This window comes from Ostrinia nubilalis, chromosome 29 (genome assembly GCF_963855985.1).
Source record: "Ostrinia nubilalis chromosome 29, ilOstNubi1.1, whole genome shotgun sequence".
In the NCBI taxonomy this organism is placed as follows: domain Eukaryota; kingdom Metazoa; phylum Arthropoda; class Insecta; order Lepidoptera; family Crambidae; genus Ostrinia; species Ostrinia nubilalis.
This window is the reverse complement of record NC_087116.1, coordinates 6913074-6939435: the sequence shown is the minus strand read 5'-3', so window position 1 is coordinate 6939435 and position 26362 is coordinate 6913074. Positions and strand designations below refer to the sequence as shown.

The 26362-nt window shown below is 39.9% G+C and overlaps 1 protein-coding gene across 1 annotated transcript in view; it reads left to right on the top strand.

The window, feature by feature from the left end:
- Positions 1–26362, top strand: part of LOC135085809 (scavenger receptor class B member 1) — a 130989-nt gene that overhangs the window by 77287 nt on the left and 27340 nt on the right. The window contains exons 3-5 of the mRNA XM_063980617.1: positions 9496–9587; positions 13591–13751; positions 21770–21911. Coding sequence (XP_063836687.1) covers positions 9496–9587; positions 13591–13751; positions 21770–21911 — 395 coding nt within the window. The remainder of the gene's footprint in view (positions 1–9495; positions 9588–13590; positions 13752–21769; positions 21912–26362) is intronic.

Sequence of the window (26362 nt, the reverse complement as noted above, 5' to 3'; positions counted from 1 at the left end):
ACCAGTGATGGTCAAGTTTGTCCCCGTGGAAAGTTAAACTGTCATTGGACCCGCAACGAAATTAATCAGAAGAACTTTGTTACCTACTTAGTTCATCATCATCATCATCATTTCAGCCACAGGACGTCCACTGCTGAACATAGGCCTCCCCCAATGACTTCCACATCGCACGGTTGGTAGCGGCCTGCATCCAGCGCCTTTCTGCTACCTTTATCAGGTCGTCGGTCCACTTTGTGGGTGGACGTCTCTTCGTGAGTTACCTAGATTTTTCCAGCGAAAAGTCACATTATCATAAAATTATACAAAATACTTTTATTTGACTCTAGTAATTGCAGTGACAACCTTGGCTTGACCGCAGTGTCGAAATTATAGTCAATAAACACAATTCGCTAGTACTCTTGAGAAATTTTGAGAAATAAAACACAATTTGCAAGTACTGTTGAGAAATTTTGAGAAATTGCTGTATTTAGTAGTTCCGGCCGAATAGAATACAATACAACCACCCACTCGTCCCGTGGATGTCGTAAGGTACTAAGGGACAAATATGCGAACATCAGGCCTCCCCAACCCGTCTGGCCAGCGTGGGGAGTGTAGGACAAATCCTCCATTTGCTGGTAAATTAGAGAGGGTGGTGCTCCTGCAATGGAGACTTTATGAAACTCTTTGAAATAAAAATACTTACTTGTACTTTTGAGATAATAATATTATAAGGGAGAGTCCGCTAATTTGGACCAGTTTTTTTCAATCCCATTTTACACATAGTTTTCTTTTGTTTTTGCTAATGTCCATGGTATATAATAAAAGATACATTATTCAACTTACTATTTCATAAGTATTAATTAACATGATTGTTGTATATTTAGCACAAATCAACAAAGTACGAGTTCAGAGCTTCGGTCCAATTTAGCCAACCGGTTGGATAATTTGTACCACAGGGTTACTAAATTGAATTTCAATAAATTTCAAGCCTATAAAAAAACTATGGCAAAATATTATACGATACATTCTTAACAAATTAGGAAATGAAAAGGAACAGTAGTTAATAACATAGATAATCGATATTGTTTTACACGTTATCACGATTTCAAGTACAAGTTTTGTAATTCCAATTATCGTAACGCACACTTGTACCTAATCTACTTTGCCAGTCTTTTGCTTTCATTTATTGTTAGTCAAACATAACTACGCTATTATAACTTCAAAATATGATTTACTAAAAAAAAATTCAAAATCCTTTGGTAAAGTTCCATACAACTTGATGTGGTACAATTTAGCCGACTAGGTGATAGTGCTTTTAAAAAATCGGTAAAAAATATAGCTTATAAATACCGAAAAATGTTTCAAATAATTGTAATCCACACTAATTTACGCTTCTAAATAATATATTAGAAACACCCTGTGATTAAATTTAACAAAATTACAAACTAAACATGTATTGTCAAAAGTTACTTGAAAACAATGAAAAAATACTTTTCAAAATAAAACACACGTGTTTGTTGTCACGGCAAAAACCACATGGCCGATATTAATTTATTTTAGTTGTGTATCGCTGAGTGTTGCAATTACAGACATTCAATAAATACTTTACGAAATATGAGGGTGGTACAATTTACCCGGCGGTACAATATACCGAACTCTCCCCTACATAATTATGTTTTATTACAAAATTTCCATATTGTAATTATTAGCAGAATAAGTAAATAGCTTACATTACATGGTTATTTCTTCATACTTTATGGTTGCTTGGTTATTATAATGACAGCCATATAATTTTGTAGTATTCTCGTTAACAATACTGAAATGCAACTACGTGTAGCTATTTACCGTCATTAAAGGTAGACTTTACAAGTAATAATTAATATTATGTAAATTATGTATTTTTCAGGGTCCTTTGCCTCACTATTTTATCTTCATATAGATTGTTCGTTCCTTCCAATCAAAAGACGTCCACTGCTAGACTACTTGAGAATTCGCGTTATTGCTGAAATGAACTTACAAACGACTGTGACGACGACACAATCTTGACCTAAAAATAAATTCAGTTTCCTACACAACTGGACTAGCTTAAGTTAGTCAACTTTTATTGAAGTTTTTAATTGTTTCAGTAAAAAAGATGACCAAAATCGAACCAGACAGTGATTTACACTCTGTATACCTAACTAATTGGTTAACAATTCTGGCCCTGAAACTTCAATTAGTTCTCAATTAACTGTACAATAAGATTTTATTGGAGCTAGTTTAGTTGAGTTGGCGACAAAATGATGTCATAACTTCTCTTTGGCATTCAAAGTCTATGGTATCACGAAAATATCAATTTACTGGTGTTGTCAACTACAATTTTGGTGAACTTGACCTTCACTGGTTGGGTTATTGGCGGTCAAGCTGTAGATCCTGGCTACACAGGAGTTGCAGCGGTGGGAACGAGAGGTGGGAAAATTCCCGTTACCGTTTAGATGTGATTTTTTTTAAAACTTACCTACCTACGTTACAAGAAGTAGATAAGTGTCTGATGCAGTCATACTTGTTATTTTGTTATTCAATATTAAGACGTTGTCCTTTTCCATCACAAAAAGGGCAAAAGTATTTTTACAATGTCAAAATGTTGATTTGATTGTCAACTGAACTCGACTAAGTGGAATTCTTCATGTGTCATATTTCATTTAAGTATTTTGTTTTTATTTAATTCTTCTCGATAGTCTTAATAAAGGTATCACTTACACATTTTAAAACCGAATCGTTTTATGCTAAATTTTTATATTCAATCCTAATCCAAATCTGTCCGTCAACTGTCAAATTTCAATATTTTTTGGTCTAAATATCTGCGGTTTTCGTTGTTTTTACATTTTCATATTGTTTATAAGACTATTTATACAATATTAAAGTGTAAACGCATCGAATATTCTGGATATTTAATTTAAAACTGAATTCAATTCGACAGTTGAAATCCGGATTTAGACATGGATTGAATATGGGAAACGGGCGTTAGTATTCGTCAGTATTCAAGTAAAATCTGCCAGGGTAAAATGTCTCCGCAAAAAGGAAAAAAAACCCTATAAGGGCTAGTTAGCTAGGTGGTCAATTTTTTTTCTAGATGAGTCTCTTATTATTAGCATTATTCTATTCTTAAAAAGAAGATACATTTTTCCGTAGCACCAACTGCAAAAACATCTTGTGGCAAAAATGGTTGACAGTTGACACAATTCGCACTCACAGGTCAAACAATTAACGTCAATATTTTGACAGAGAACCGCCGCTTCCGTCACTCTTCCAAGAAACAGATAACAAACAAAAACTTGTTTACAAAATCATTACCTACACAGCCATGTTGTAGAATATGAACCCAAATAGTGACTATTTCTTCCGCTATTTCTCAGCAATGCCGGTATGTTGTCAAGAAGTGGCAAGCTATATTTGGTAGTGTATCATCATCATCATCATCATCATTTCAGCCATAGGACGTCCACTGCTGAACATAGGCCTCTCCCAATTATAACTATGTTGATCGATTAGTAGCGGCCTGCGTCCAGCGCCTTCCTTTATGATGACGTCGGTCCACCTTGTGGATGGACGTCCCTCGCTGCGTTTTCCGGTACGTGGCCTCCACTCCAGAACCTTGCTGCCCCATCGGCCGTCAGTTCTGCGTACTATGTGCCCTGCCCATTGCCACTTCAGCTTGCTAATCCGTCGGGCTATGTCAGCGACTTTAGTTCGTTTACGGATCTCCTCATTTCTGATTCGATCTCGTAAAGAAACGCCAAGTATCTGTCCGAGTGTCTTGTCCCGAAATCGTAGGGCAAGCTATATTGGGACGTGTATGATGTCCTGAAATACCTGAAGTCAAGTTCAAAATTTCTTTATTTGTATAGACTATTTATTAATAGTAGGTACTTTACAAATCGTCAAATATTTTTCTCTTTAAGGAGTCTCTACATATCTCATAATCTTTTTCCCCTACCAGCGCTTCGAGACCAACATTTAGCAAGTGCTCAGAAGAAGCGCCGCAAGAAACTCAGTCACTATTGTGGCTGACAATAGTGACTGAGTATTTTTCAAGGGTTTACAGACTTTAAAATATACATAGTTAGTTATAAATATTAAGCATCCCAATTCCAAAAAAATTTCAGACCTCGAGATCACAAGTTCGATTTCCAGCGGGAGCAAAAAAATGCTTGGTTGGTGGTAGGGCTTGTTCTAAAACCGTCTGGCTACCACCATTATATGAGTTTAACTAGTGTTTAATCCATTTTGCATAATTATTTAAATTAATTGTAATGAGCTTCTATATTTACATAAATTACAATGTATTAATTACTCAGTTATGTATAGGAAGTTTTGTCCGCGACGCGAAACAAAATAAATTGTTATGTAAATATAAACAGCGTTTTCCCCATATAATTCATTTTTCACCCACAAGGTGGACCGACGACATCATAAAGGTAGCAGGGAAGCGCTGGACGCAGGCCGCTACCAATCGATCAAAATAGAAAGCATTGGGGGAGGCCTATGTTAAGCAGTGAACGTCCTATGGCTGAAATGATGATGATGATGAATTCATTTTTCGGTCTTTCTTTCAGGACACAAAATCACAGTCTGTGTCTTTTTCACGAGTCGCATTTATAATCTTTCCTCTACTAAAATTCATGAAAATTGGGCCAGTGTTTTGACGAAAAAATAAAGCAGACAGACGCAGTTACTTTCGCATTTATTTAGAAGTTGAGATAAATTTTGCATTTATTTTTATTTAGCAGTCTTGCTAGCTAGATGAAATCCACACCCAAGTGCTTGTTACGTCACTCGAATTAAATTAAATAAAGCATTGGACTGTGTACTTTGGCCAATTTAGGTATCATTGTCAACAATCATGGCCGAAAAAAAACTATATTAATGTCACCCGCTTCACTGAATTTCGAGAACGTTACATATTTTTTAAGGAAAATGAGCCGTGAAGTACATTTTTGTTGCAAAAAGCACTTTTAAGTATATCGATACCTCTGGGCTCAAAGGGCGTAAAGGACAAAATGACGCAAATGAGTATTTATAGTCTATCCAATATAGCTTGATTAGAATGACAGCTGCCATCAAAAGTAACGACATAACTTTGTAGTAGCGATCAATGAGAGCTAAACATTGACGGACAAGAAATAATTCACGTCTGACCTACAAACAATATTTTCGACGACAGTGCTTCCAATAAAAATGTTAATTTCGTGTAAATGCAGCGTTAAATTACACCAATAAGTAGTAATTCGAAATTATAAAAATCAAGCTAGAGTATTAACGACGTCTCGACAAGGTTATCTCGAGTTACAAAAATGTTAGTGTTGGGACATATCGACAAATGTCATATTAAATTAAAACTATTTTTTTAACATATTTAACAAATTTTTTCTCTAACTAATTTTTTAACATATTTAAGTCATGTTATACGTTTTTCTAAATTTTCACTATTAAAAACCAAAAAACATTTCATTCTTAAATAATCAAAAATCGGAAATCAATCACCGGTAATTTTTTGGGTATTCATAGCACCGTTGCTCTAGAAGAGATGCCCACCGCCCTCTAGCGAGAGGAAAAAACCACTGAAGAACACTGATGATAATGACTACGACTTAGGTTGTACACCCTTGACATGAATTTTAAATTTTACTATCTTTAAATTTAAATCATAATTGTCATTTTTATGAATAAAGATATGAAGAAAAATTGGGTGCATTTTTTATATCATTTTTTCGAAAACTTATCGATACATCTATGTGAACCGTACGAAACATACCCAACACTAGTCACATTCATTTGACAGCCGTCATTCTAATCAAGCTATATTGGATAGACTATAATTCGCTATCGATCTGTTAATTTGCTTGTCGAATTTCCTAAAAAAAGTGCCCATACTACATTTTATATTATAATACTAGCGGCCGCCCGCGACTTCGTACGCGTGGATCCCGTTTTATCCCCTTTAAATTTTTCCTGAATTTTCTTTGCTATAAACCTCACGGAGCCCGAGACCTTTCCAATGAATGCAAAACCGTGGAAATCGGTTCGTGCGTTCTGGAGTTATAGCGTCAGGAAGGAAAACCCGACTTATTTTTATATAGTAGATGTCACATTTCAGCCTGATGTAGGTACAGTCAGTCAGAGTCAAATAGTTCGTGACACCCAAAGTGGCCAAAAAGTTGACAAACACAACCTTATTCCAATTGTAACAAAGACGTGTTGCGAACTTTTTGACTACTTTGGGTGTCACGAACTGTTGACGCTGACTCTACCTACTCAAAAACTACCTGGCTGACAATAGTGACCGAGTTTCTTGCGCTGCTTCTTCTCAGCACTGGCCCATTTATTGTCCCGAAGCAGTGGTAGGGTTAATACTGGGACGTGTTTTGAAGCCTACTTACAAAAATAAATGAGTTTTATGAGTTTTACCATGACCTCATAAAAATATGTTGAAAACAATGTCTTGATGGAAGCTTGTTAGTTTTAATGATCGTAGTATCTTTCAACTAATCGCAATAGGTATTTTGTTTTAGAGTTCCTTCATCATTTCAGCCATAGGACGTCCACTGCTGAACATAGGCCTCCCCCAATGCTTTCCATGTTGATCGATTGGTAGCGGCCTGCGTCCAGCGCTTCCCTGCTACCTTTACGATGTCGTCGGTCCACCTTGTAGGTGGACGTCCCACGCTGCGTTTTCCGGTACGCGGCCTCCATTCCAGAACCTTTCTGCCCCATCGGCCGTCAGTTCTGCGTACTATGTGCCCTGCCCATTGCCACTTCAGTTTGCTAATCCGTCGGGCTATGTCAGCGACTTTGGTTCGTTTACGGATCTCCTCATTTCTGATTCGATCTCGCAATGAAACACCAAGCATAGCATATAAGAGTTCCTTAACTTAATAAAAAATCCTTAGAATCACCACATTTTCTACCTGAATATTATCCTTGGACATTTTACACTGCGCTTCTAGTCCCAAACTAAGTAAAGCTTGTACTATGGGTACTAGACAACGAATATAAACATACTTAAATACTTTTTTTTGTAAGTATATGTTTTTTAAGTCTTACTACATTGTAACTTTTCCCGGGACAAACTTGACCATCACTGGTTGGGTTTTTGGCGGTCAAAGCTGGAAACATTGAATTTTTGGATAGATCCAAATTTTTTGTAACCTAGTACCGTTTAATAGAGCTCATAAAGCAGTTTCAGGATCAGTAACTTCATTTTTGATATCTATATCTATACTAATCTACGAGTATCCCAACTAATATTATAAATGCGAAAGTAACTCTGTCTGTCTGTCTGTCTGTCTGTCTGTCTGTTACGCTTTCCCACTTAAACCTCGCAACCGATTTTGATGAAATTTGGCATAGAGATAGTTTGAGTCCCGGGAAAGAACATAGGATAGTTTTTATCCCGGTTTTTGAAACAGGGACGCGCGCGATAAAGTTTTTCAGTGACAGACAAAATTCCACGCGGGCGAAGCCGCGGGCGGAAAGCTAGTACTAATATAAATGCGAAAGTAATATCTGTTTGTCTGTCTGTCTGTCTTGCTTTCACGCCTAAACCAATGAAGCGGTTTTGATGAAATTTGGTATAAGTAGAGATAGTTTGAGTCTCGGGAAAGGACATAGGATAGTTTTTGTCCCGGTTTTTGAAACAGGGACGCGCGCGATAAAGTTTTTCTGTGACAGACAAAATTCCACGCGGGCGGAAAGCTAGTCTTGTATAGTTTAGGAATAATAATCGAGTGAGATCACTTATCGTTTCCACGTATTTATAGCTTGGCCATTTCAAAACAGATCAAAATCGGCATGGTCCTTGAAACCACGGCAAAACTCCGTAACTGTACTTACCTACTTTTACTTGATCTCTGGCCAACGCGGCCAAACCGGTCGGGTACGATAATGTGCAGTTACACGAATCAATGGACTATTCATAAGGCTGTACTCTAGTGTGGATAAAATAGGCTTTATTATAGCCATTTTGTAGCTCTAAGGCCCAGAACAGACGGTGAAACGCAACTGCAACGAAACTGCAATTTTCTGATGATTCTGATGAATGAAACTGAAACTGAAAGTTTCAAACTGGTCGCGTCATGTGTGGTCTCTCAACGGACGCTATGGCAGAAACTTAGATGCAACTCAAAAGTAACTAGCAGTTGCAGTTTCGTTGCAGTTGCGTTTCACCGTCTGTTCTGGGCCTAAGACTTAAGTACTCAGTCAGTGCCTGAGATATGGGAGCGGGACCACAGATCACAGAAACTAAAGGGAGATGTGAAAAGGGGGCGGGGCCAGTGTCGCTGCAATATGCCCAAAAAAAACAGAACACATTGCTTGCTCCGTCAATACCGGATCGCTGATTCCGATTTTTGCCATGTTGGAAACTAAAACTTGAACGATGGTGACGCCTCCCTCTCAATAATAAGTTTGATGGGTCAGTTAGTGTAGTTCATCATAAATGCTCTTTCACGTCATATGATGTCAATGTCACCCCTCCCGTGCCGCTCAATGAGGGCTATCGTTTTTATACTTAACAGTTGGCACCCCAGGCGATTGACAGGACCTTACTCTACAGTGGCGCCATCTTGATGAGTGCAAATGCGGTAGTCCTCCTATCACTTAGCGCTCACCAGTTGGTGCCACTGTCTTCGCTACTAGCAAGTGACAGGACCTTACTCTACAGTGGCGCTAACTGGTGAGCGCTAAAACGATAGCCCTCATTGATTAGGATGTCCACTGCCTGTGCCTGAATATGGTTAGGTTTGATAGAGCTCTTGAAAATTTTAAATTTTGTTGTTATAGCCCCCAAGGCTCCAGAATTTCAATTTGAATATTGTGTTTGTCGCCACCCTAAACCTTTTGATCATCGAAGAATCTTTGAATTTAAAATTTGATTGTCTCGTTTGCCCCCAGGGTTCTTGAATTAGATTTGTCAATGTTTGCCACTAGGATTTGTCGATATGAATGTACTAATTCTGTTTGTCTCTAAGGTTGAATTGCACTATCTTACTTTAACTTTGACAAACGTCAAAAATCTGTAAAAATCCATACAAAATGCACCGGTTATTGTTACGGTCAAAATCGTTCGTTTCAGCCGAAAGACGTCCACTGCTGGACAAAGGCCTCCCCCAAGGATTTCCACAAAGACCGATCCTGTGCCGCTCGCATCAGGCACCTCCCGTGACTTTCACCAGATCGTCGGTCCACCTAGTGGGGAGGCCTGCCCACGCGGTTAATATACACCAGGGGTGGCCAACTTGATTAGACATAAGATCTGCTGTTTACTAACGAAACCCTGGACATTCTATCACTTACATACTTTTAGAAATCTTAAATGAAACAGCATAGTTTAGTACACAATCATGTAGTACTTTTGCCTTGCCACGATCGACTGGACTAACATTCGCGATCGACCCATGATATACACAGTTAAAATAAGGTGGTGCAACTCAGCCTAAGCCTCTTGAATTTGAATTTGATTGTGTCGTTTGTCCCCAGGGTTTGTGCTGGCCACCGCGGTGATCCTGCTGCTACTGGGCATCATCTGCGCGATATTCTTCGGCACGTGGGTCCGCCTGTTTATTGACCATGTGAGTATATCTATATGTATTGTTTACTTTTTCTCTTACCCTGCTTCTATTATAAAGAAATATTTTTCCTTATTGGAGAGGATACCATACTCTATTTTCAAAAATACATGTAAGTATATGCTACAATCTCATCATCATAATAATTTCAGCCATAAGACGTCCACTGCTGAACATAGGCCTCCGCCAATGATAACCGTATGTAGCGGCCTGCATCCAGCGCCTTTCTGCTGCCTTTGAGGTCGTCGTTCCACCTTGTGGACAATTGATCTTAGATAACCTAACAAAATGACTCAGTTCACAATTTTTTCGATGAAAATTGGTCACTGAAGAATTATTTTAGCTGAAATTCAAACAAGTATCGTCTTCTAACCATACAAACTCGTTGGTTAACCGACAGTCGTCCGTCATACAGATCGCGTTAATCGTGGCTATTGGCAAGACATGTCGTAACTGCTTGCCCAACGTCCGAGTTGTCCGAAGTAGTGTTGTGAGTGGTATAAAATATCGATAGTGTATCGATACTAAGGCCTTGAAAAACACAAACGATATCGACAGGAATATTAATGGTATCAGTAGCCAATGGCCTGTTGAGATACCACGAGAGGCGAGAGTGAATAGGCACTTACAGGGCAGATATTATGTACCATCTTAGGCTGAGTAGCACCACCTAACTTTAACGGTAACTATGATGATAACCGGTGCTTTTTGTATGGAGATTTTTGACGTTTGTCAAAGTTAAAGTAAGATGGTGCAACCCACCCCTAGACTGCATCTCACTTAACACCAGGTGCGATTGCGGTCAAATACCTGCCTTGTCATGCATAAAAATTGATGTCATAGTATATCTGTAGTCTACCATTTAATTAGATACTATCAACAGTATCGACATCTGTATGAAGAACATACTAAATAAGTATTATTGAATTCTTAGCCGAATATCTTCCTATACTCTACTACATCGTAGCTTAACTATCGATAGTTCTTCAAGCAAATAGTAATAATATAATCTTACTTATAATAATACATACGTACTATGTCCTTGTAGTATGCATACGATGACATGACATGATATTATATGCAAATAAATGATTTCAATTTGAATCGATTTACCGATACTTTTAGTCTATACATTTTATTCATTCTTTCTTCTTTCTATATTTTATGCCCTAAAAAGGGCCCTGTGTAGTGCCTTGAAAAGAGTCTACATACTGTTGAATCAAATAATTTAATATTTGTGACTTCGACGTCAACTGTCGATAACCAAACTATCGACACTCTAGCAACACTAGTGCGAGGATGCGGCGCCGAGGTCGCTGTATGAACAGGTATTGGGCCAATGCTGCATTGCCGGTTAATAGAATATTATTATAATAGGTCTTTACCTATTAAGTTGTATGAACCGTCTTTTCTGCAGTATGTAAGCATAGGCGCAGATCACTGACTTTTAGTTGGCCGATAGTTATTATGCCTAGTGTCTCGGCAGTCAAATTCTAAATTCCTTCCACCTTCGGTCTGATGATCACATTCCGACAGATGAGATACAAACTAAGAGCTTTTCCGCTGTGGGTAAATTAAAAAATACAAATTACCCGGAAATAAACGCGATTTAGGACAAAATTTTGATAAAATTGAAATTTTGATTTTTTTATGCAAGACAAGGCAGGCATTTGACCGCAATCGCAACTGGTAGGATTCCAATTAAAGAAACAAACAAAAATTTCTTCTTCTTTGCCTGGCCCATTCCCATTTTATTTGGGGTCGGCCCTCCGCGTCATGCGTCTGCAGGCGGGTCGGTCCTGGGTTGTCTTACTAGTTATTGTTAACTTGGGCTTCTTTAAGGTCGTTATTGATTATCAAAGAAGGAACAAACAAAAATACCTATAAAGGTATTGAAACTAGCTGACGAATAAAATAATTAACTTTTAAAAAAAATAAAACCGACTTCAAATGCGTGAACACAAAAAAAAACTAAAAATTAAAAATATTGCGTATAAAAAAGTTCATCCCCAATTTTCCACCCTTGGGGGTGAAATATTTTCTTCAAATTCGCATGAAACCCCCCTTTTGATAATACCTATTCAACAAAAAAATAATCGTTCAAATTGATTTATAATCGGCGGAGATATTGCGTATAAAAAAGTTCATCCCCAATTTTCCACCCTTGGGGGTTGTTTTTTCTATTATTAAATTTAAATGGGACCACCCTTGAGGTATTACCTATACGCCGAAAAAAGATTTGTTCAAATCGGTTCATAATTGGCGGAGTTATCGCGTAACAAACATAGAAAAAAAAAAAACATACGGGTCGAATTGAGAACCTCCTCCTTTTTTGAAGTCGGTTGATAAAATAGACAATTTATTTCATCTTACCTACGAGTTCGTATCATTTGAGGTTTTACGTCAAGTAAATAAATACTATTTATTTTTAAACTATGCACATAGAGCGACATTTTCCTCAAATATTTTGTCCTTAAATCCTTTTACTCACTTCAAATTACTAATTTACCATTGAACAAGAATGTGGTCTCCACATCCACCTGCCACATTCCCCAACAGATTTCTACCCTACACCTGAACCATAAGGTCCAATATCCAATATCGAATAGTCAATTTCGTGCTAAGTTCACCGCGTGCCTTTCGATACGGTTTACTGGACCAAGTGTGTCAAGGCGCGGTCCCACAGTGTGGCGCAAGCCCATTGTGTGGTGCTAACTGGTTAATTGTTAATATGATTTGATGGTTAGTTTGGTAGATTACTGGAAAATTTGGGGAATTAAAGGCGACCAGGTGAACCGACGACGACCTCAGGAAAATTCGCAAAATTTGACCGACGACCTCATAAAGGTAGCAGGACGGCGCTGGATGCAAGCCTCTACCAACCGGGCGATGTGGAAGTCATTGGGGGAGGCCTATGTTCAGCAATGGACGTCCTCTGGCTGAAATGATGATGATGAAAGGCGACAATAGCCTACCCTAATGTCCTATATACCTTATACCTTAATTTCGAAATCCTCCTATGTTCTTCTGATTACTTTCGTTGCGGGTCCAATGACAGTTTAACTTTCCCCCGGGACAAACTTGACCTTCATTGGTTGGGTTTTTGTGGCGGTCAAGCTGTAGATCGTGGCTACACAGGAGTTGCAGTGCAACCACTATAGTCACCATATTTAGCTTATCACGTGGCGAGGGGTCAACGGGACTATTAGTAATTTGTGTTGACAATAGAATCGCCAGTACTGTACCGATTAACTGGTCAATGAACAATCAGCTCAAATTACTGAAACAGAATAGCTTGCACTGAAAGTCACGCAAACAGTTATTAAGACGTAGTCATACGTTATGAGGATTTTCCATCTCACCCTCTAAGGGGATGAAATGGGGGTGTATGGAAAAACTTAATAAACGCGAGTGACGTCCGATCCAAATCCGACCCGAACTATTTGTTTGTACATAAAGCCTGGTCCGTGAGCATGTAGAATTTTGTCCAATGACCCCAAGCTACCCATCCTCATCGCTCGCGCGTAATTATATTGCTGTCGCGACTGTGCGACGGGCTCCCGCAGTGAGTGTGCGAGCGCGACAGCAACATAATTACGCGCGAGTGATAAGGATGGGTAGCTTGGGGTCATTGGACAAAATTCTACGTGCTCACTTTAGTAATTTTCATTTTACGTACTGTCCATAATCAATCCAAATCCGAAGCCATCCATTTGGGGTTGATATCATCAGATTTCTCTATTTAGATTTCTAGATCCATATTTTGACGGATTCGGATCGGACGTAACGCAAAACCTATCTAAAAGTTAGTTTTTTTATCCACAACGAGGAAGCTCTTGGCCTGTATCTCACCTGATAGTAAGTGACGATCAGGCCGAAGGTGGAAGCGAGCTTCACCCGGAATCCTCAACCACCATGTACCATCCCTAATTTTTAAGTGACCCCTTTGAATTGATGGTGAAAACGGGCATAAAAATATGTTTGTAACAATATCTGTTCTTTACAGGAGCTGGTGCTTCGCCCCGGCTCGATGACGTTCGAGTGGTGGGCGCGGCCGCCGGTGCGGCCCTTCGTGCGGGTATACGTGTACAACGTGACCAACGCCGACGAGTTCCTCAACAACGGCTCCAAGCCCGTGCTGGACGAGCTCGGCCCTTATGTCTACTCGTGAGTAAAACTACTTTCCTGTGACACAAAATATGCAGCGATGACGGAACTTCACTTCTGCACTGTACTTTCCTGCATCGCGGTGACGAAGTTTTTGATCGGGGCTTTATATACCCCCGGTGTTTTCTTAGACGACCAAGCCCAAGGTGCTCATGAGGCTTATTCAGATTCTAAGCCAGAGCCAATAGGGGCAATCTAACCTAAGGTGGCACAGTCTGGCCTAGAGGGGGGGCAAATCAGATGTCTTCAGAGTCCCCTCTCTTAGAGGTACCTACCTACCTTCGTAGGCGCCATTTCCTAGGAAGGCAGTTACTTTCTATGGGCTACACTGGCCCCGGATGAGTCCCTAGGCTCTGGTGATTCGCCCCAGCGGGTGCTCCGCCCCAGCTAGTGCTTAGAAGTAGGGAGCATGAAGCCATTTCCAATGGCAGCTACCTTCTTTGGGCTACACTGGCTACCTAGGAGTTGGTGCTTTTCCGGGGCGGGGTGCTCCGCCCCAATCAGTGCTTCGCCCCTTAGAGGTTAGGTATGTAAGGGCTGTTTCCAGGGGAGGCAGTGGCCCTCCCCTGAAGAGGCTTTGGCCTACACTGGCCATGGATGGAGTCCCCAAGAGCGGGTGCTTCGCCCCCTAACGTTCGAGTGGTGGGCGCGGCCGCCGGTGCGGCCCTTCGTGCGGGTATACGTGTACAACGTGACCAACGCCGACGAGTTCCTCAACAACGGCTCCAAGCCCGTGCTGGACGAGCTCGGCCCTTATGTCTACTCGTGAGTAGAGCTATATTCGCTTAACATGTTGCCTAGCAAAGTTCGGTACTTCACTTCTGCACTGTACTTTCCTGCATCGCGGTGACGAAGTTTTTGACCCTGGCTATACAGGGTGTCCCAAAAACAATGGATAACCCTATAACCATCGATAGGCCTCGCCATGGTCTCCCTAACGTCCAATTTTGACCCCAGTAAAAATATCACCGTTTTCAAGATTTTTAAGTTTTTGTGCATTTTTAGAAAATTGCCACCTGCGATTACTTTTTCTCATGCCATTTCTACAAATGAGGATACTTTTCAATCTAGTTTTTTTCCTTATCACAAGGGATAGTTGGGCTATCAAAAGAAAAGAATAAAGTTCAACAAACTAGTTTAAAAGTATGAAAATTTTAAGAAATTGCAGAGAAGAAGGAAAAATTAATTCATTGTCTTGCACTTTTGATCAACCATCGTGTAAAAAAAATGTAGGAAGACCATCGTGCCCATTACCTTAAAAACTTCCTTGGTTAATTGAGATTCTAAAAAGGTATCACAAGCCTATGTATTCTGTATTATTTTTATCTTATGGCTAGTTGAATACCAACTAGTATGAAAACTGCAAAAATGAGTTTTTCTCGTAATAGTTAAACTAGGACTGCATAGTGGCATTAAATACAAATGGATAATTTTTAGCGTAGGAATTTAAATAAAGCAACCTTTTATCATCATCATCATCATCATTTCAGCCATAGGACGTCCACTGCTGAACATAAGCCTGTACCCCAATGATTTTCATAATGACCGCTTGGTAGCGGCCTGTATCCAGCACCTTCCTGCTTACCTTTATGAGGTCGTCGGTCCACTTTGTAGGTGGACGTCCTACGATGCGTTTTCCGGTACGTAGCCTCCACTTTAACCCTGTTGCCCCATTGGCCGTCCATTCTGCGTTTTTGTGATTACTTAATTTTTGTTTTAAACCTTATAAATGTGCCTATAGACAGATACCCGTGATAATACACGGCTCGGAAACGTGGATTTTTTTTACAGCGTGCTTATGGAAGGGGCTATGCTCGGGTTTCTTTACGAAATCGTATCAGAAATTAGGAGATCCGTAAACGAACTAAAGTCGCTGACATAGCTCGACGGATCAGCAAGCTGAAGTAGCAATGGGCAGGGCACAGTAGTTTGCAGAACTGAGGCAGCAGGGTTAAAGTTGAGGCTATGTACCGGAAAGCACATAGTAGGACGTCCACCTACAAAGTGGACCGACGACCTCATGAAGGTAAGCAGGAAGGTGCTGGATGCAGGCCGCTACCAAGCGGTCATTATGAAAATCATTGGGGTACAGGCCTATGTTTAGCAGTGGACGTCCTATGGCTGAAATGATGATGATGATGATGATAAAATGTTGCTTTATTAAAATTCCTACGTTAAAAATTATCCATTTGTATTTAATGCCACTATGCAGTCCTAGTTTAACTATTACGAGAAAAACTCATTTTTGCAGTTCTCATACTAGTTGGTATTCAACTAGCCATAAGACAAAAATAATACAGAATACATAGGCTTGTGATACCTTTTTAGAATCTCAATTAACCAAGAAAGTTTTTAAGGTAATGGGCACGATGGTCTTCCTACATTTTTTTTACACGATGGCTGATCAAAAGTGCAAGACAATGAATTAATTCTTCCTTCTTCTCTGCAATTTCTTAAAATTTTCATACTTTTAAACTAATTTGTTGAACTTTAATCTTTTCTTTTGATAGCCCAACTATCCCTTGTGATAAGGAAAAAAACTAAATTGAAAAGTATCCTCATTTGCAGAAATGGCATGAGAAAAAGTAATCGCAGGTGGCAATTTTCCAAAAATGCACAAAAACTTAAAAATCTTGAAAACGGTGATATTTTTACTGGGGTCAAAATTGGACGTTAGGGAGACCATGGCGAGGCCTATCGATGGTTACAGGGTTATCCATTGTTTTTGGGACACCCTGTATATACCCCCAGTGTTTTCTTAGACGACCAAGCCCAAGGTGATCATGAGGCTCATGAGCCAGAGCATGGGGACAGTCTGGTGGCTCAGAGGGGGGGCAAATCAGATGCTTTTAAGGCAGAATCCCCGGGCTTAGAGGCAGGTCTTTAGAGGCCATTTCCAATGGGGAAAGCTACCTACCTTGGTCTACTCTGGCCACAGATGAGTCTCTAGGCTCTGGTGCTTCGCTCCAGCGGGTGCTCCGCCCTAGCGGTTGCTTCGCCCCATCGGGTGCTCCGCCCCAGCTAGTGCTTAGAAGTAGGGAGCATGAAGCCATTTCCAATGGCAGCTACCTTCTTTGGGCTACACTGGCTACCTAGGAGTTGGTGCTTTTCCGGGGCGGGGTGCTCCGCCCCAATCAGTGCTTCGCCCCTTAGAGGTTAGGTATGTAAGGGCTGTTTCCAGGGGAGGCAGTGGCCCTCCCCTGAAGAGGCTTTGGCCTACACTGGCCATGGATGGAGTCCCCAAGAGCGGGTGCTTCGCCCCCTAACGTTCGAGTGGTGGGCGCGGCCGCCGGTGCGGCGCTTCGTGATGAGGGTGTATGTGTACAACGTGACCAACGCCGACGAGTTCCTCAACAACGGCTCCAAGCCCGTGCTGGACGAGCTCGGCCCTTATGTCTACTCGTGAGTAGAGCTATATTCGCTTATCATGTCGACTAGCAATGTTCGGCACTTTACTTCTGCACTGTACTTTCCTGCATCGCGGTGACGAAGTTTTTGATCGGGGCTTTATATACCCCCAGTGTTTTCTTAGACGACCAGGTTCAGGAAGTGGCGTATCGAGGTAAATCCCGAAAAAAGTGCAGCAGTGTACTTTTCTAGGGCTTTGTCTGCGAAACGTCCTCCGGTTCGCACTCGTCCTAATGTCCCCACCCATCTCACCTTATTTGACCAAACTATTCCTTGGAAAAGTGAGGCCAAATACTTAGGTGTCACCCTCGACCAGAGATTAACGTTCGCTCCGCACCTCAGACGCGTCTTGAGCCGTGCAAACCACTACATCCACCGACTCTACCACCTAGTTGGAAGGAAAAGTAAATTGTCACTTAGAAATAAGTTGACAATTTACAAAACCTGCATCCGTCCAGTGTTGACTTACGCCAGTCCGGTGTTTGCTCACACTTCCTGCACAGACCTTAAGAAATTCCAGACCCTCCAAAACAAATTCTTACGCCGAGCCGCGGACGCCCCGTGGTTCGTGCGTAATACGAATCTCCATAGAGATTTCGAGATCCCATCGATTGATCACTTTATGAAAGAAGCCTCTCGCCGCTACTTTGATAAAGCGATCAACCACAAGAACCCTCTTATCGTTAGCGCCGCCACGTATACACCCCAGAAAGATGTCGCTGCCCAATACCGACGACCTAGGCATGTCCTAGACGACCCGGACGATCCTATTACCGAATTTCTGAACACAGACATCACTGCCTTAATCACGCCAACTACTCCACAACACAGTAGCTCGTTACACCGTACTCGCCGGCGAGTACGAGGCCCTGCTTTCCATTTCGGACGGTACAGACATGTACCGGGCTGGTTCTCCCCTATCCGTCCCCCGGACACGGCCTGAGCCGAGGTCCGAGCCTACCGTGGCGCCCTCAGGCCGCGTCCGTAGTCCCCTCGATCGGGCCCACTAGAGTGAGCCCGCCGTAGGCTGGACTTTGGTCCAACACCGCGGTGGGCAACCCTCTTGTTGGGTTCACCACTGATCGGGCGCCTTATGCGCTCGATACGGCCCGATCGCGAACGTCGGTCTGCGACCGACGCGGACGAGCCCACACGGGGTCTTCGGCGGCACGCGCACCGACGATCTCCAAACGGCTAGAGTACCTTCTGTACTCGCCACTCTGCCCGGTGAAGCTGGAAAAGCTCCTCAAGCTACCAGCGCGCGTCCCTTAAAAAAAAAAAAAAAAGACGACCAAGCCCAAGGTGCTCATGTGGCTTCTGAGCTAGCATGGGGGCACTCTATGGGGGCAACCTAGTGGCCCAGAGGGGTGGCAAATCAGAGGTGGAATTGTGTAAAGCAATCGTAATCATTTGACAGTTCATAACGTACGATTATTCTGTCAAACGCTTTGTTTAACTGACTTTATCGTACGATATGAACTGTCAAATGATTACGATTGCTTTACACAATTCCACCTCAGATGATCTTAGGGCAGAATCCCCGCGCTTAGAGGCAGGTCTTTAGAGGCCTTTCCAATGGGGGAAACTACCTACCTTGGGTCTACACTGACCACGGATGAGTCTCCTGGCTCTGGTGTTTTGTCCCAGCGGGTGCTCCGCCCCAGCTAGTGTTTCGCCCCTTGACCTTCACTGGTTGGGTTTTTATTGGCGGCCAAGCTGTAGATCCTGGCTACATAGGAGTTGCAGCGGTGTGAACGAGAGATGGGAATAGTCCCGTACTAATAAGGTCAAATTCTGCATCGCGGTGACGAAGTTTTGACTGTGGTCATAGTTAAAACTCCAGACTACTCGTACCTTACTTCAGTCATAACCATGGTCATTGCCCCTGTGTCTACAGTCACTTTGTGGTCGCAAATTGAAGTCACACCTACGAGGAAAACCATCGATTTAACACGTGACAAATCATTCTTCGTAAATTTTAAATGGGACAAATTAACTAATTCATTTGTACATTAAACTTAATAACCTTTTGATAGATTTTTAATTGAACACTCATATTAAGTTAACGATTAAATCTATACTTCTATACTTACTAATATTATAAAGCAGTATGTTTGAATGCGCTAATCTTAGGAACTACTGGTCCGATTTGAAAAAATATTTTTGTGTTGGATAGCCCATTTATCGAGGAAGGCTTTAGGCTATCAAATATCACCCTACAGCTAATAGGAGCGGAGCAGTAAAGAAAAATGTTGCAAAAACGGGAAATAAGAATTCAGAATGTCTGATCTTTTCATCCACGAAGACGCGCCCCACCAATTTTTGGTCGAGAAAGAAGCGCGGGGTGCGGGGAGTTTGATCCGAGCAATCCGAGCGTCATTATTGTAGTGTGCGTGTGCACTCGTGGAGCATTTAGCGTGTACCGATAACACTCAAACATTAGCGGAAGAATGGCGGGGCGCGTCTTCGTGGATGAAACGATCTATTATAGTTCTACTACTTATTCAAACTATTTTCACGCGTACGAAGTCGCGGGCACAGCTAGTCCCTCCATAATTAAGATATTTGATAGCATTAATATGTTTTCCGTGATGCTGTTGATTCTTTAAGTGCCACTAAGGTCAGTGTTGAGGAAAATGATATTTTCTAGGTCAATAATCATTCGTGTCATCTCATCATTCGGGTCATGGATGTTTAACCATTAAGTAACATTAAATTGTATCGTGGACCAAATATTTGTGATTTATGTAATAGTGGATGACCCGGCGAACTTACCGCCTATTTTTATTAGAAACTAGCTTTCCGCCCGCGGCTTCACGCGGAGTTTTCCCGGAAAATATTCGATTTTTTCTCGCCGTAAAAACCATCCTTGGACTTCAACGAACATTAAAAAAAATTGGTAAAATTGGTCCAGTCTTTGTTGAGTTATGCGCTTACATACATTTTGCGATTAATTTTATATTATAGAAGATAATGTAAGATTCTAACGCGCGCCCGTATTCACAAACATAAGGTCTCACAGTGCGTGTCGAGGCACAGGGTGACACGCGAACCAATCACAGAGCTCTATTCAACGCTGTGCGTTCGATTTGCTGCTTCACTTAAGCAATCATCGTTTGTGAATACGGGCGTCAGTCTATCTATTAATTTAGCAAAGAACAGTTTATTATCAGGTGCATAAAGTGGATGAATCATATTTTAATTTAATTAAATTGAAATAAATTGACCACATCCTGTATTTTCCAGTGATAACCTTATTTTTGTTATTAAAAATAATAAGAAACAAAACACTGGAAACTTTTGCATTATTATTTATAAACTGTTTGTTTAAGTGATTTCATTTAATCTCTTATTTTAATATCATTATAAGATTAATTGGCACCAAGTTTCCGATTAAACTCGATTGATATCCGGCGAGACTTAATCGAGTTCAGTAATCGGTTAAACTTATAAACTAGCTTTTGCCCGCGGCTTCGTACGCGTGAATATTTATTTGTCTCAGAAATACTTTATGGCTGTGTTTCCCTTCAAAAAACCGGGATAAAAAGTATCCCTGGATTTCAAACTATCTATACTAAAGTTAAAACCAACCTGGAAAACCTTGGAGGAGGCCTTTGTCCAGCAGTGGACGTCATTTGGCTGAAACGAATACTAAAGTTAATCAAAATCGGTTGAGCGGTTTCCTCGTGAAAAAGTACTCTGTGAGACCTCATAGTAATGTTTGTGAATACAGGCGTTAGTCAGTTAGGTAACTAATTGCTACAGTAAGTTCAAATTGATATGATTTCAAAGTTTCCCTCCACAACATCCGTATTCCGCGTGTATTTCTAGACTCTAGAAGTGAGTTTTCTTTTTTACCCTATATTTATATCAATTCTACAACTTGTGTCAACACGCAACTTCGCGTGAGAAGTCACTGCGTTATTATTTGTTACGTTACATGCTTAGTACTCAAGGTGACTTGTATAAGGGATTAAATTCAGTTATAAACAAAAAACGCAGTCAAAACAGGCTAGTTTTCTAAAAACTACATTTATGCCCGTTTTCATCATCAATCCCTAATTTTCAAGTGACCCCTGTGGTAACACATAACAGGAATTTTGTTTTCAAAGGGGTCACTTAAAAATTAAAGATTGATGGTGAAAACTGACATTTTTTGTCTGTCATTACATTATCAAAAAATTGTAATTTTCAATCGAAACAAGTACCTAGTTACGAAGTTATGAAGCGTTGAAGTTCCGCGTGACGCCACAAAGTGCCACACTTTTAAGCACTCCTTGTCGTCATGGGCCTTTTCTTTTGAACATTGCCCTTTATCTCTTTCAATTTTCATTAGTTTGAAAAAGTAAAAAATACGTGTCGAGTATTTTTTGATTTAAGTTAACCGAAGGACCAATCCAAACTCTAAGGGTGGCTTGCACCATCTTACTTCTGTCAAAAATCTGTCAAATTTCACATAAAAACGCCGGTTATCGCTATAGTTACGGTCAAAGTTAGGCGGTGCAACTCAGCCTTAGTTTTTTACCCAGGAAACATCCCTGTTGGCTTTCCACCATAGAGGTGAGATTAGTACCTTTTAATCTTTATTTGTCGTCTCTTTCTTTCCTCAGGGAAGAGTGGGAGAAGGTTAACATAACCGACAACGAGAACGGGACCCTCTCGTTCCACTACCGGAGGACGTACACCTTCCAGCCTGAACTCAGCGCGGGGCCTGACGACGATGCTGTGGTCGTGCCCAACATTCCCATGCTGGTGAGTATTATCAAATACACATAAAAAATAGTTTAAAAACTAAAAACACGCTTTAATTACTGCAATAAAAGGCCAAAAATTCCGCTGTGTCTAGGAGTTCCTATACACCTCCCGACTTCATCATCAGAACCCTGGACATCATAGCACTAATGTACTCAAAAAGACAAATCCAATGAACCCAAACTCGATGCGATTCCGCCGTTTCGTTTAGGAGTTCCTATAGTCACCTTCCAGTCCCATCATCAGACCAGCTCGATGGTACCATAATATTGTATTGTCACCTAATCTACATATAACTGCCAAGTTTCATGATGATAATGATACAAGAATGATACAGTGCAATTCAGATTCTTAAATCAAATCAAATCAAATCAGCCCGTATTCACAAACATTACTATGAGGTCTCACAGTGCGTGTGGACGCACAGGGTGACACATAAACCAATCACAGATACTATTCAACGCTGGGCGTTCGATTTGCTTAGGGAAACAAACAATTTTGATATACAGACAAATAATCGCACAAAAAATAGGACAGAAATCAGCAAAATTTCCACAGTTAAAATTAATACAGAGTGCAGACTAAAAATTAATTAAATAGTAATAAATTATACATTAATTTCTAAATGTCAAATAAAAACAATGTCAATTTTATAAAATGTCAAACAGTTAAATTTAATAAAAATTATAAAATGTCAAAATGTTAAATATTAATAAAATTATATAAATTAATTATGTCATTATACAAAAACCGTTACCAAATTCTCATTTTTTTACTTAAGTTGAAAGATTTTGCATGTTAATTAGGTATCAGTTAGTAAACAGGGCCAGTTATACAGGTTTAATTTATTTATTTTATTTCAATTTTACCTGTATCTTAAACATTTCGTTGTCTTTTCAACCGACTTCAAAAAAGGAGGTTCTCAATTCGACCCGTATGTTTTTTTTTTTTTTTTTTTTTTTTTTTTTTTTTCTATGTTTGTTACGCGATAACTCCGCCAATTATGAACCGATTTGAACAAATCTTTTTTCGGCGTATAGGTAATACCTCAAGGGTGGTCCCATTTAAATTTAATAATAAAAAAACAACCCCCAAGGGTGGAAAATTGGGGATGAACTTTTTTATACGCAATATCTCCGCCGATTATAAACCAATTTGAACGATTATTTTTTTGTTGAATAGGTATTATCAAAAGGGTGGTTTCATGCGAATTTGAAGAAAATATTTCACCCCCAAGGGTGGAAAATTGGGGATGAACTTTTTTATACGCAATATCTCCGCCGATTATGAACCAATTTTTTTTGGTCTCAGTGTACTGCCTACCTTCAGTGGTAACATCAAGGTAATAATTAGTTAACTAAAAAGCAAGAAATAAGTAAAATTTTATAAAAAAAAATAAAACCGACTCCAAAAAACCTACACTAAAACGTAGAAAAATAATTACTAATTACCTACTTATTTATTAGGACGAATTATTAATATTTATGTAGGTATACCATGATTGATACTTTTGGAGTCGGTGCAGGCAAACTTTACATGTTTCATAATCTTGGCACCGACTCCAGAAGTATCAATCATGGTATACCTACATAAATATTAATAATTCGTCCTAATAAATAAGTAGGTAATTAGTAATTATTTTTCTACGTTTTAGTGTAGGTTTTTTGGAGTCGGTTTTATTTTTTTTTTTAAGCAAGTGAGTGTTATGTTTTTTATAATAACATCCTGTTAAATTAAAATAATAACAACATTCAAGCAATGACAAGCATTCTTACCGCATTAATCAAAACACTCAGTAACTAATTACAATACGCAGAACGTAACCGCGGATAAAAATTACATGTAATTGATGTAAATTGTCCAGTCATTAAGGTATACATCATCTGTCATTCAAGATCATGAGTATCATTAAGGCAATTGATTATAGATTTTATAATGCACAGCTAACTTCTGCCAGCGGCTTTGCCCGTATTTTTACAGAAAAACTTCCCCCAAGATAAGTTGCACTTTTTGATGATATCGAAAATCGAATCCGTCAATACTCCATACAAAAAGGCCTTTCGATCACTTTTCGACTGGTTTGCGATTATAATATTTTATGCACTTTGACTAGACCCACAGATCCTTGAAAAAGAGGCTGACAATAGTGACTGAGTTTCTTGCGCTGCTTCTTCTCAGCACTGGCGCATTTATTGTCCCGAAGCAGTGGTAGGGTTAATACTGGGACGTGTAAAAGTGCTTTTTAAAAGCCTGCTTGCAAAAATTCACGCGCGTAAAAAAATATTAGAGCTCATATTTTCAGCGTGCCAATGAGTGCTAACGAAATCAAATAGTTGCAAAAACGGTTCTGTTAAGATAGTGTCACGTCGAAGCGTCTTTCCATTCTATACATAGCCAGAACGCAAGGGTGTGAAACTAATCGAGTATAGTTTGGATGTGACTTTTTTTACTAAGCTCCTCCAAACTATACACGACCAGTACGCATACGCTGCGTACTGCTCGCGTATACTTTGTAGTGACTTAGGTCAATTATCTTACTCCAAAATATACATCGTCAGTACGCATACGGACTAATCATGTATGTATTTTAATAAGTTCGCGATTACAATGTATACGCGAGTACTTAGTTGCATGCTCGTCATTTTGACTTATTTACCTCTCTTTCTATTACATATTAATTCATAACTGCGTGTCTACTTTAAACATTGAATCAATTTCGACACATGCCATTGTTTTGATAAAGAGCTTTTTGGTGTTTCATATTCTGCCATAGAAAAGATATTTGTTTTGGGGCTGAATAACTCTGAAATTAAGAATTATGTATGTGAAAATGATTTTTGTTCTTGAGATAAAAGCTTATAAATAAAAATGAATATCCCTGGACATTTTACACTGCGCTTCTAGTCCCAAACTAAGCAAAGCTTGTACTATGGGTACTAGATAACGGATATAAACATACTTAAATACTTTTTTGTAAATACATACTTATTATACATAGAAGACACCCAGTCCAATACAAACAAATATCAAAATATGTTCATGCACACAAATTAATGTTTGTACTGTGCGGGAATCGAACCCGCTACCTCCGGAACAGTTATCCGTTTCGAACCACTACACCGAACGGTCGACAATTTTAGTTAATAATGCACGTTTAACTTTCTTCATTCACTCTCACTAATAAATAATTGTTATTTAATTTGAAATCTACCTAATCAATTTAATTTCAGAAACCACTTACATTAGTGTTATAAATCTAGATTTATTATAATAATATGTAGATTCAGTAAAATAATAATATTTTATGTAAAAATTAATGAATTTAAAAATGGCATCACCGTACGTGATCTACATAGGTAGTTCTTATTTCTAATCTCGAGGACAAAGCACGAGCATAATATCTAATAAATGTAATAATTTTAAATATAATTCCATATTTTATTAAATCAAATAAACTAAACACACTCTAGTCAACTGTAAGTGGTGTAGTATAGTTTGGAGCGAAGACGGAATCCATCCACGACACAAACTATACACGATCAGTACGCAAAATTCGTGTATAGTTTGTAGTGACCGACTTACAAAGAGACACTCCAAAATATACACGAGCAGTTTCCTATGGGTGCGTTCTGGCCATGTACAGAACGGAAAGACGCCACGTCGAATCACGCATCTCTTTTTATCACACAGTGTTGCTGCTAGTGACATCTCGCTCGCTCTGTCCTTTGTTGCTCTATTCCGCTAGGTATTTAACTTGATCGTAACACATACATAGAAATGTATGATCAGTCCGAGCCGTGGTGCGCATACGAACCACGGATCGGAACGGCAAGTGGCGCGTGACGCGTTACTGTTAACAACGCCAGACTTGCGCACGCGTCGATATGGTAGCAACAAATAACTTGTTCTTTAGGTCCCCTTCATTTATATCCCACTAGCGGCCGCCCGCGACTTCGTACGCGTGGACCCCGTTTTACCACCTTAGGGGTTGAATTTTGCAAAATCCCGCCTTAAATAGTGATCACCTACGTTCTAAAAGGAACCCCCATGCAAAATTTGAGACTCCTAGCACTTGTAGTTTCTGAGATTTCGTGATGAGTGAGTGAGTCAGTCAGTCAATCAGTCAGTCAGTCAGTCAGTCAATCAGTCAGTTACCTTTCGCTTTCATAGATATAGATTATTGTCCATGGTAAGTGATGATCAGGCCGAAGGTGAAAGCGAGCTTCACCCGAAATCCTCAACCACAGAGGAACTGACTATCTTACCTCTACCGGTAGTTAAGAGCTAGACAACAATGCTGTTATACAGTGTGAGTCACGTTAAAGTGTACATATGAAAATAGATGAAACTAGACCTATTTTTATCGACAAAAAAGAGGTCAAAAATTTTTTGAGATTTTTTTTTATTTTTTATAGAATTTTTTTTCTTCCAATTACTTATTGTAAAGAAAA